Below are 12379 nucleotides of genomic sequence, written 5' to 3' on the forward strand. Positions count from 1 at the left end.
AATCTTCCTGAAAAAGACTTCAAAATAAAAATCATAAACATGCTCATGGAGCTACAGCAAAATATTCAAGACTTCAGAGAGGAATTCAAGAAAGAGATAGAAACTTGTAAAAATGCACTATCTGAAATGAAACACAAAATGGAGGGATTTAAAACAGATTAGATGAAGTAGAAGCAGTAAATGAAAAACAAATTATAGACCAGGAATACAAAGAAGCTGAGGTGCAGATAGAAAAAAGGATCTCTAGGAATGAAAGAATATTGACAACTGTGTGACCAATGCAAACGGAACAATAATAGCATTATAGGGGTACCAGAAGAAGAGACAAAAAAGGGATAGAAAGTCTCTTTGAGGAGGTAATGCTGAAAACTTCCCAATCTGGGGAAGGAGATAGTCTCTCAGGCTATGGAAGTGCACAGATCTCCCAACACAAGGGACCCAAAGAAGACAGCACCAAGACATATAATAATTAAAATGACAAAGATCAAGAATAATGACAGAGTATTAAAAGCAGCCAGAGACAGATAAAAGATCACATACAAAGGCAAGCCCATCAAGCTATCATCAGACTTCTCAGCAGAAACCTTACAGGCCAGAGGGACTGGCATGACATATTTAATGTAATGAAACAGAAGGGCCTCAAACCAAGAATACTCTGTCTGGAAAGATTACCATTTAAATTTGAAGGAGGGATTAAACAATTTCCAGATAAGCAAAAGCTGAGAATTTACCTTCCACAAACCATTTTTTACAGTGTATTTTGGAGGGACTGCTATAGATGGAAGTGTTCCTAAGGCCAAACAGCTGTCACCAGGAGAAATAAAACCACAATAAAGGAAGTAGAGCAATTAATTACTATGCAAATGCAAAATTAAATCAACTACCCCAAAAGTCAGTCAAGGGACACAAAGAGTACAGAATATGATACCTAATATAAAAAGAATGAAGGAGAAAGAAAAGAAGGGGAAAAAAAGAACATTTAGATTGTGTTTGCAATAGCATACCAAGTGAGTTAAGTTAGACTGTTAGATAATAAAGAAGCTACCCATGAACCTTTGATAACCATGAATCAAAAGACTGCAATGGCAATAAGTACATATCTGTCAATAATCACCCTAAATGTAAATGGTCTGAATGCACCAATCAAAAGACATGCTGTCACTGAATGAATGAAAAAACAAGACCCATCTATATGCTGCCTACAAGAGACTCACTTCAAACCCAAAGACATACACAGACTAAAAGTGAAGGTATGGAAAAAGATATTTCATGCAACTAATAGGGAGAAAAAGCAGGAGTAGCAGTACTTATATCAGACAAAATAGACTTCAAAACAAAGAAAGTCACAAGAGACAAAGAGGGACATTATATAATGATAAAGGGGTCAGTCCAACAAGAGGCTATAACCATGATAAATATCTATGCACCCAACATAGGAGCACCTACATATGTGAAACAAATACTAACAGAATTAAAAGGGGAAATAGAATGCAATGCATTCATTATCAGAGACTTCAACACTCTACTCACTCCCAAGGACAGATTAATAAGTACAGAGACAGAGGCACTGAACAACACATTAGAACAGATGGACCTAACAGACATCTATAGAACACTCCACCCAAAAGCAGCAGGATACACATTCTTCACAAGTGCACATGGAACATTTTCAAGAATACATCATACACTAGGCCACAAAAAGAGCCTTAGTAAATACAGAAGGATTGAAATTGTACCAACTAGCTTCTCAGACCACAAAGGTATGAAACTAGGAATAAATTATGCAAAGAAAACAAAAATGCCCACAAACATATGGAGACTTAACAACATGCTTTTAAATAATCAATGGATCAATGACCAAATAAAACAGAGATCAAGCAATATATGGAGACAAATGAAAACAGTAATTCAGTATTGCAGGATCTGTGGGATGCAGTGAAGGCCATGGTAAGAGGGAAGTATATTGCAATACAGGCTTACCTCAGGAAAGAAGAACAATCCCACATAAACAGTCTAAATTCACAGTTAATGAAACTAGAAAAAGAAGAACAAATGAGGCCCAAAGTCAGTAGAAAGAGAGATATAAAAAATCAGAGCAAAAATAAATAAAATCGAGAAGAATAAAACAATAGAAAGAATCAATGAAAGCAGGAGCTGGTTCTTTGAGAAAATAAACAAAATAGAAAAACCCCTAGCCAGATGTATCAAGAAAAAAAGAGAGTCTACACACATAAACAGAATCAGCAATGAGAAAGGAAAAATCACTAAGGATACCACAGAAATACAAAGAATTATGAGAGAATACTATGAAAAATTACATGCTAACAAACTGGATAACCTAGAAAAAATGGACAACTTTCTAGAAAAAATACAACCTTCCAAGGCTGACCCAGGAAGAAACAGAAAATCTGAACAATCACCAGCAATGAAATTAAACTGGTAATCAAAAAATTACCTAAGAATGAAAACCCTGGACCAGATGGCTTCACCTAAATTTTATCAAACATTTAGAGAAGACAAAGTTTTCCAAAAAGTAGAAGAGGAGGGAATACTCATTCTATGAGGCCAGCATCACTCTAATACCAAAACCAGGCAAAGATACCACAGAAAAAGAAAATTACAGACCAATATTCCTGATGAACATAGATGCAAAAATACTCAACAAAATATTAGCAAACTGAATTCAGCAGCAACCTCAAAAAGATCATCCATCATGATCAAGTTCTATTTATTCCAGGGATGCAAGGAGGGTAAAGTATTCAAAAACAAATCAACATCATATACCACATCAACAACAACAAAAAAGGACAAAAATCACATGATCATCTCCATAGTTGCTGAAAAAGCATTTGAAAAAATTCAACATCCATTCATGATAAAAACTCCCAACAAAATGGGTATAGAAGGCAAGTACCTCAACATAATAAAGGCCATATATGACAAACCCACAGCTAACATCATACTTAACAGCGAGAAGCTGAAAACTTTTCACCTAAGATCAGGAAAAAGACAAGGATGCCCACTCACCCCACTTTTATTCAACATAGTACTGGAGGTCCTAGCCACAGCAATCAGACAACACAAAGAAATAAAAGGCACCAGATTGGTAAGAAAGAAGTCAAACTGTCCCTGTTTGCAGATGACATGATACTGTCCATAAAAAAACCTAAAGAATCCACCCCAAAATTACTGGAATTAATATCTGAATTCAGCAAAGTTCCAGGATACAAAATCAATTCACAGAAATCTTTTGCATTCCTGTATACTGACAATGAACTAGCAGAAAGAGAAATCAGGACAATTCCATTCACAATTGCATCAAAAAGAATAAAATACCAGGAATAAACCTAACCAAGGAGGTGAAAGACCTATACTCTGAAAACTGTAAGACACTCATGAGAGAAATTAAAGAGGACACTAACAAATGAAAATACATCCCACGCTCATGGATAGGAAGAATTTATATTGTCAAAATGGCCATCCTGCCTAAATCAATCTATAGATTCAATGCAATCCCTACAAACTAGAAGAAATAGTTCTAAAATTCATATGGAACCACAAAGACCCCATTAGGCCAAAGCAATCCTGAGAAGGAAGAATAAAGCTGGGGGGATTATGCTCCCCAACTTCAAGCTCTACTACAAAGCTATAGTAATCAAGACAATTTGGTACTGGTACAAGAACGGACCCATAGATCAATGGAACAGAACAGAGAGACTTGATATAAAACCAAGCATACATGGCCAATTAATATACAGTAAAGGAGCCATGGATATACAATGGGGAAATGACAGCCTCTTCAATAGCTGTTGTTGGCAAAACCGGACAGCTACATGTAAGAGAATGAAACTGGATTATTGTCTAACTTCATACACAAAAGTAAACTCAAAATTGATCAAAGACCTGAATGTAAGTCATGAAACCATAAAATTCTTAGAAGAAAACATTGGCAAAACTCTCTTCAATATAAACATGAGGAACTTTTTCCTGAACACATTTCCTTTGGCAAGGGAAACAAAAGCAAAAATGAACACATGGGACTACATCAAACTAAAAAGCTTCTGTACAGCAAAGGGCACCATCAGTAGAACAAAAAGGCATCCTATAGTATGGAGAATATATTCGTAAATGACATATTTAACATCCAAAATATATAAAGAACTCACACATCTCAACACCCAAAAAGCAAATAGCCTGACTAAAAAATGGATGGAGGATATGAACAGACAATTGTCCAGAGAAGAAATCGAAATGGCCAATAGGCACATGAAAAGATGCCCCTAATAATTACTAATTATCAGGGAAATGCAAATAAAACCACAGTGAAGTATCACCTCACACCAGTTAGGATGGTCAACACTGAAAAGACAAGGAACAACAAATGCTGGCAAGGATGCAGAGAAAGGGGAACCCTCCTACACTAGTTCAACCATTGTGGAAAGTAGTAAGGAGGTTCCTCAAAAAACTAAAAATAGAAATACCATTTGACCCAGGAATTCCACTCCTAGGAATTTGCCCAAGGGAAACAACATCTCAGATTCAAAAATTCATATGCACCCCTAATTTAATTGTAGCATTATCTACAATAGCCAATATATGGAATCAACCTAAGTGTTCATTAGTAGATGAATGCATAAAGAAGAGGTGGTACACATACACAATGGAATATTATTCAGCCATAAGAAGAAAAAAAATCCTACCATTTGCAACAACATGGATGGAGCTGGAGGATATTATGCTCAGTGAAGTAAGCCATGCGGAGAAAGACAAGTACCAAATGATTTCCCTCATTTGTGGAGTATAACAATGAACCAAAACTGAAGGAACAAAACATCAGTAGACTCAGAGACTCCAAGAAGGGACTAGTGGTTACCAAAGGGGAGGGGTGGGGAGGGAGGGAGAAGGGGATTGAGGGTATTATGATTGGACATTGTGTGGGGGGCTCATGGGGAAGACAGTGTAGCACAGAGAAGACAAGTAGTGACTCTGGCATCTTACTACACTGATGGACAGTGACTGCACTGGGGTGTCAGGGGGACTTGATAATATGGGTGAATGTAGTAACCACAATGTTTCTCATGTGAAACCTTCATAAGATTGTATATCAATGATACCTTAATTAAAAAAAATCTTTAGCCCTAAACTCTCTACTGAACTCCAGACCTCATATTTCTGGTTGTCTCCACCTACATGTTATTAAGTCTTTTGAAACATATTAATTTTATTCCCTCCAATGTTCCAGAGGAAAAATGCTCTGTCAGCTCACATCCGTAAATGAAGACCATGTCTTCTCATTACCTCTAGTCTGAACTGTTACAGTGACTTTGTAAATGATCTCCTTGTTTTTGGTATCGGCTTTCCATATGGCTGCCAGAGTAAGTTTTTATAAAATGAAATTTTGAACATTCCACTTTCCTGCTTAAAATCTTTCACACTGCTTGCAGAATAAAGCCAAAATGCCTTATGATGATATTAGGCTCTTAACAGTCCAAGCCCTTTCTAGCTTCTTAGCCACATCTCTGCTTCAGCAAAATCTAACCCCAGTGAACATTGTTCCTTCTCCTCCGACTCCTGCACCACCACACACAGACTTATTATTTCTTGACTGATATGTCTAGAAATCACAATTTAGGTTTCTTTTACTGTAAAGAGGCTTTCCTGGTTGTCCTCCCTAGTACTACTTCTCTGCTTAAAATGTGCTTTTGTTATTGAATATGATGCTTCTTAAAAATCTTTGCTTATGTGGTGATTGTAACAGCCATAGGTCACATGAGTGTACTCCTCTTGAGGATGGAAGATATCTTCTTCACCGTTATGTCTGGAAAGCACACTACATAGATATTGGAGACACCTTAAAAGATGGCTTATGGAACTGAAATGATAAGTCATTTCATCAGATAGCTAAGTATCTGTTAGGGGCTTATACACTTTAAAAAAATTTTTTTAATTTGCTGAGAGCTTATTATGTGTCAGCCACTGTAGCAAGCACTCTATAAGTTTTATTTAGTCTAACAAAATTGTAGGGCACTGAGACATCCATTAGGTACCTCTCCTCACTGATTTCATTATGTGAAGCAAACCATATCTCACCTTCCTGCTGGGAAGATCATTATAGACCCTTAGGTATTAATTAGAAGGATAATTTCCCTATGCAGTAATTCAACAAATAGCAGAGACACTACAGCTCACAAAGTTTTCATCTCCAACTTTTAAGAGGAAGTTCAACTCTATTATTTAAACCATTTTGGGGAAAAAAGACACTTATATGTTATATTTCCTTTGAAGGAAAACCTTTTTTGTCAAGTTTAATGGACCACTGTAGTAAGTGAAGGGTAACTTTAAGAGAAACAAGGGTGCAGAGAAGTCGACTAACTTGTCCCTCTTATCATAATGGTCAAGATTTCATTATTATTCTACACACACCCCGACTCCACAGAAGAATTTCCTAGTTATCACTAACTGAAAAAATGTCAAGTAGTGACAGAAGTGTATAGATGAAACTCAAGACCTATCTTCAGAAAACACTGAGAAGATGTTGGAGAAAATCACAAAGACATGAGAAAATAATATAGAGCTGTATGCCCAAATCCCATGGCTCCAATCTCTGGCCCTTTTGACTGGAACTTTCAGTCTTTTATAATTCACCACTTTTTAATTTTTTATTATGTTCAAATAATAACAGGCAAGTGTATGAAGCTACTCTTGCCAATGCTTTAAAAAAAAAAAAGGCCCGATATTCCTTTCGTAAGGAGTCCATTCCTTCCCCCATCTTTTATTCTGCCAGAAGAGGAATTAGGACTATTACTTTTAATTTAGTTCTTATCCCAGCTTTTAAAGTAGAGATGCAGAACCAGCTGCATTTACAAAGGCCAAAAAGTCCCCAGACCAGGGCGACTGCAGCAATTACCAGCCACTTGGCCCTTTTGTAGAAATACACAAAAAGTGTACAATCGTTTAATTTTATACCCCCCAGCCTCTTCACTTGGAAATTGGCTGCTAGGGGGAATGTTGTTTTTCCCCGCGGCCATGTGTCGAAGAGCGATTAACGCTCGCTTGACAAACCCCTGCCCAGGCCATTTGGGAGTTACACGCGTTCACGCCCGGGGTTCGGCCCGTCGGGTCTTCGCGCTCAGCCTTTCGGTCTACGCGGCCGCAGGAGGGAGGGAGGAGGAGAGGGGCGAACCTCTAAATACGCGGCAGCCCGCGGGGCCTATATAAGCTTGGGTGGAGCGTCCGGAGGCTGGAAGAGGCCAGGCCCGCCCGCCAGCTGGCGGCCGTCCACCGAGCCCCGCCGCGACATGCAAACCCCGGAGCGCGCAGAGCCCCGGGACGCGGAGGGCGCGCCCGGCCTCCGCCCGCAGCCCGCGGCCCCCGACCGCCAGCCGCGGCGCCGAGGCGCGGACTCCGGGTACGGCGCCCCCGCATCCTGGGCCCTCCCGCCGCGCGCCGCCCCCGCTCCTCCCAGCGGCCCCGCACCGCGCGCCCCGGCAGGGTCCCCGCGCGGTTGCTGTCGTTCCCCGGGCTCCGCGCTCACGTCTCAACCGCGCGCTCTGTGCTCCCCCCGCAGACTGCCAGGCTTCTGGAGGCCGTGGGCAGACGCCCGAGGCGGGGAGGGGGCGGCGGCGCCGAGCCCCGACGCGGAGGCGGTGAGTGAGCCTCGGGGGGCCGCGCCTCCCAGGGCTGCAGATGGCCGACCAGGACCAGTAGGCTGGCCCGGGGGAGGGGGAACACGCGCCTAAGATGGCCCTACCGGAGGCCCTCGGGCTGCCCATGCAGCGAGGGTGTCCTCCAGAGCGATCGGGACACACGGGTCTGGCCGGAGCGAGACCGCTGAGACCCCTGAGGTCACACTCCCTGCAGGCGCGAGGAACGCTGGGTCGCGCGCCTGTGCAGGTCTCAAAGGGTGAGTGAAACTTCGATGCATCTACTTTCGTCCCCAGATGCCGGATGGCCCCGGAACGTTCGTAGTCTCAGGAAAGCTTTCCCGGTACAGACACCCAGTCAGGTGAGTGACCGGCCTCCCTGAAGGTCTCCGTCTCCCGCAGCTGCAGGGAAGAGCCGGGAGCGGTCCTGCAGTTTTTCTCGGAAAATCTATCACGGTTACTTTATCTTCCCAGTTCAGAGGTCCTTTGCTCATCCAATTGAAAAATGCAGTTCACGCTGTCACTGAGAACTGTTAATCAGTGCACACTTAGTAAACACTTAATGCAAAGAAGGAAAGTGTATGGTATAGCAAAAATAGAACAATGACATTTAGTGCCTGAAAAACAGGATTTTTTTTTAGTGTTGACCCAATTGACTTCATACAAGGCAGAGTGTGCATATATTCTTATTCTCTTGCAAATCAGAAGGAAGAATGGTGTTCACAGTTGCAGTTTTACAGCAAATCGAGCTTGGTATGTAAGAGAATGTGGAAACCTAATGAAACCCTAAAGATTACTAAGGATCATAGAAATGATCAAAAGTTACTTGTCATAACAATGAGCATCTAGTTTACTGTTCCTAGCCCCAGGAAGTCAGCCTTTCTGTAAGTAAGATTCTTTGTACCTTTATTCAGTGAAAGGTTAATTCTGCAGTGTGCTTGCTTTAGAGCTGTTAAGTGAAGAGCTGTAAGATATTTGTAAAATGTGTGTTTTTATAAATAACACAAAGTTAATATATATTGATTAATTTCCTACCATAGTAGTTAATACATGCTAATTTCCTATCATATGTTAGCAGTAGTGAAGGACACAGGAAAGTAATAATCACAGCCTCTTGGTAAATGTTGTAATAGTTTAGTTTGGTCAGTTTAATAAGTATGTACAGGGCATGAAGTGCCTTTACTCTGCCAGAAGGAGTGGGGAAGGGTCAGGGAAGTGTGTATCCACCAGGCTTTAATCACCAGACTGTGGTTACCTGGTGCAGCCTTGAAGTTAGCTAGGTGGATGGTAGGTGACAAAGGTGGGAGCACAGGGAAAACAAGAGTCACAGGGCAACATGGCTCCTTCTAGGAGCATCAGGGAGCTGGAATTTGGATATGGGAAACTGGTTCTGCTCAGGGACAACAGAGGCTAGATCTAGTACACCTTGGTATAGAGTTTTGTCCTGACCCCGTATGTGGCATTGCGAGCCCATGGACTTTATTCTGTAGATAATATTGAGGTTTACTCCAAGGATGTTAACCAGAAGAAAAGTGTGGTCTGATTTATATTTTAGAAAAATCACTAAGGAAGGAAAAGGTATTTAGGCTTAGCTAGAGCACTGAAAGTGAAATTAGAAAACTACTGCAATTTAGGCAAGAAATAATAACGAATCATTCTGAGGCAATGGAAGTGGAGAAGGGACTGGGTGAATTTGGGGGAATGCTTAGGTGGCAAAATAGATTAAGATTATAATGTATTGGATATGCTAGGTACAGAGGTAAAGAGAATGGCTCCCACAGTTGTGGCTGGTGATAAGGTAAGTGTTGTTGTAATAGAGCGGAAATTTGGGCTTACAACAATTTGGGGGAATACGATAATGAAGCCAATGTTCCCTTTATCATATTTAATGTACCTATGGCTCATCCAAATAGACATGCTCAGTAGAGAGCTGCATATATAGGTTAGGGGTCAAGAGTCAGATAGACTTGAGAGCCTTTGGTAAATGAAAGGTAGGGGAATCATGGCAGCTGATCAGGTCTAGGGGAGCGGGAGAAGAGAGACGTGCACTCTTGGTAAAACAGGGTGGAAGACCACCATCTAACTTCTACAGAGAGAAAGCTCCACAGAGCAGACTGAGAATCACTCAGAACAAGGGAGAATTCAAGAAAGTATGAAGTCCCTGGAAGAAAAATGATCGTGAAAGATTCTGGGAAGTGTGATAACAATTGAACAACATTCTTTGGGTTTGGCAGTTGGAGTTACACATCAGAAAACCAATTGCTTCCTATATAAGCAATTCCTTTCTTTCCTGAACTGCTGTAGCAGTTTATTTACACTTATTTTATTTTATTTTTATTAAATATATACATATAAAAATACATTTATTATTTTTATCAATTTCTGTTTTGAGTAGTATCATGTGTTTCTGGTGTTGCTCTTTTTCATCAACTGTCAACTCCTTGAGGGTAGGGACCATGATTTACTCATTTTTGAATTATGAATTCTGTCTGGCAAAAGAGATCACTAAAATATTAATTGAATTACTGAATTATTGATAGTCATTTAAGCACCAAAATTATAAACCTTTTTTTTTTTTACCATCTGGCTGGAAACATTTGTACACTATTTACTTACTTTTCTGCCTTTTAAAATGGAATATACTGAACATAACGTGTAATTTAGGAGCTTTCTCTTTGTCAGAACCACTGTCATGGGTATCGGGCTATTTGCTCTGCACTAGAATGACTGCACTGCGGTTGGGGATTCAGCCATATCCTTCTTCTTTTCTTCTCCTTGGATGAAAAATAATAGAAGACCAGATTACAAGATTAGTATTTGTCAGAAATTTGAAATTCTGATGTAATCATGTTTAACATGCAAATTATTTGTATAAAACCATATTATTCTAAATATCTTAATATGGTGTTCCCAAATGTAGTTGTTCGAGGAAAGAGGAGAGAGATGAGATCAAGGCTGGGGACACAGGTTGCCCTTCTATACCTCAAGTGTTGAGTGCATGAACAAACTTGTAAAAATATTGCTTGTACTTTTCTGAACTTACATTGGCTATATCTGTAACTGAGAGTTAAATTTGTGAATTGTACACAAAATACTAGGTGATTTCCGCCTTTGTATAAGATACATATTTTGTTGTCTTTATAAAGTTATCTATCACCAGAATTTTAATGTAGTGGTAGGATTCATTTTTTTTCCAATGCAACTTGGGAATTAGGAGACAAACCTTCTTGTGTATTTTATAAGAATAAACATATCCATAATGCCTGCAGTAAGCTAAATATTGATCTTATGCTCACAAAGGGTTTAGTGTGAATTTATTTGATCCAATTTACAACTTGGATAAAGAATTTAAAATAACTAACCAGTTATGTACTTTGGCAAGTAGACGCAATGAAAGCAGTGATCTAGTGATTTTAGATCTCTATCTAAATGCATAAGTCAATTGTTAGACATATGGAGCTCTTAAAATTTGAACATTTCACAAGTATAAAGATTCTGAAAGTGCAATAAATAAAGTGTATTGTTGTCTGCTTCTTTCAGACTATTTTGGCCAAAATCAAAGTGTTATGATTACTTATATCAAGAAGCAGAAGCTCTTCTGAAAAGTTTTCCAATTCAAGCCACAATTTCATTTTATGAAGATTCTGATAGTGAAGATGAGATTGAGGAGCTGACATGTGAAAATTAATCTGATTAGTTCCTTTGATGACATTCAAAGCTTGTAGGATCTAAATTTAGTGTACAAATGTATCGTAATCCTTTTAAACTAATTTATTTGTATATAAGTTATTAATAAAATGAAGTATTTTGTAATTATTATGGTAGTTTGGCCTTTTTTATCCCTGTACTATAATTCAGGTTTAAAAATTAAAAATAGGTGCATTTATAAATGTCTTGATTGTATTGCAAACATTTGGGGATTTAAAAAGATAATTTTGATCTCCATCAAATTACAAATTTATCTTTAGTTATAACTTTGCAAAGAATGATGATATTCAAAGTCCAAGACTGAATCTTCTAACAACTGGTATTTCCTACTGGTCTCCATTGGATGGCATACTTACAGATAAATATTATCTTACTAGATAATGAAGAAAGTCACTGTCTGTTACCAATCACACATTATTATTATGTATTTCTTAGCAGATGGTAAAACACACTTTAAATCATTGTTTATAATTGAGAATGAGAATCAATGTAAGGACTATTAAATTTTAAGAATTTTTAATGCATGACAAGTCAAGTAATTCTCAATTTAACACTCCTCTGCTGTCCTTAAATCCAGTAGTAAAACAGTATAGGTATTCAATAATTATGATGCTTCATTGAGTGATCCCCACAATAAAAACATACTTTTAAATGGACATGACTTACATGGAGTCTAAAAAAAGGGAGCCCCAAAGCCAGAATTTGATAGTGTTTTTCCATGTCTGTCCAAGGGGGAGACATCTGGCAGGTATGAAACATTCTCCAACATGACCTTCCTTTGTTCTAGTTTCCTGCTCTTGATATTTTCTTATCAAGATTTTCTCATGGGAAGTGGAATAAGAAATTCTCAGTGATTAGCTTTTTTTAAGTTAGACATACAGAAAATTACATCATCTTTTAATGAGAGAAAACAGGGACACCTTGCAAGGTAAAGGTAAGAGAGTAGACGTACGGTCATGTAGTTCTTTTAGCTCAGATACAATCCTTTCACAATAAGCATTTCAATTGCAAAAGAAAATGTGCCTCCA

The 12379-nt window shown here is 39.0% G+C and overlaps 1 protein-coding gene across 1 annotated transcript in view; it reads left to right on the forward strand.

Moving 5' to 3' along the window:
- RIPPLY2 (ripply transcriptional repressor 2) overlaps positions 1–11440 on the forward strand; it is a 32332-nt gene extending 20892 nt beyond the window's left edge. Inside the window, exons 4-7 of the mRNA XM_057489235.1 lie at positions 7073–7408; positions 7568–7646; positions 7941–8005; positions 11184–11440. Of these exons, the coding sequence (XP_057345218.1) occupies positions 7073–7408; positions 7568–7646; positions 7941–8005; positions 11184–11331 (628 nt within the window). The 3' untranslated portion in view covers positions 11332–11440. The remainder of the gene's footprint in view (positions 1–7072; positions 7409–7567; positions 7647–7940; positions 8006–11183) is intronic.
- Positions 11441–12379: the final 939 nt, after the last annotated feature.

This window comes from Manis pentadactyla, chromosome 12 (assembly GCF_030020395.1).
Source record: "Manis pentadactyla isolate mManPen7 chromosome 12, mManPen7.hap1, whole genome shotgun sequence".
NCBI classification, from domain to species: domain Eukaryota; kingdom Metazoa; phylum Chordata; class Mammalia; order Pholidota; family Manidae; genus Manis; species Manis pentadactyla.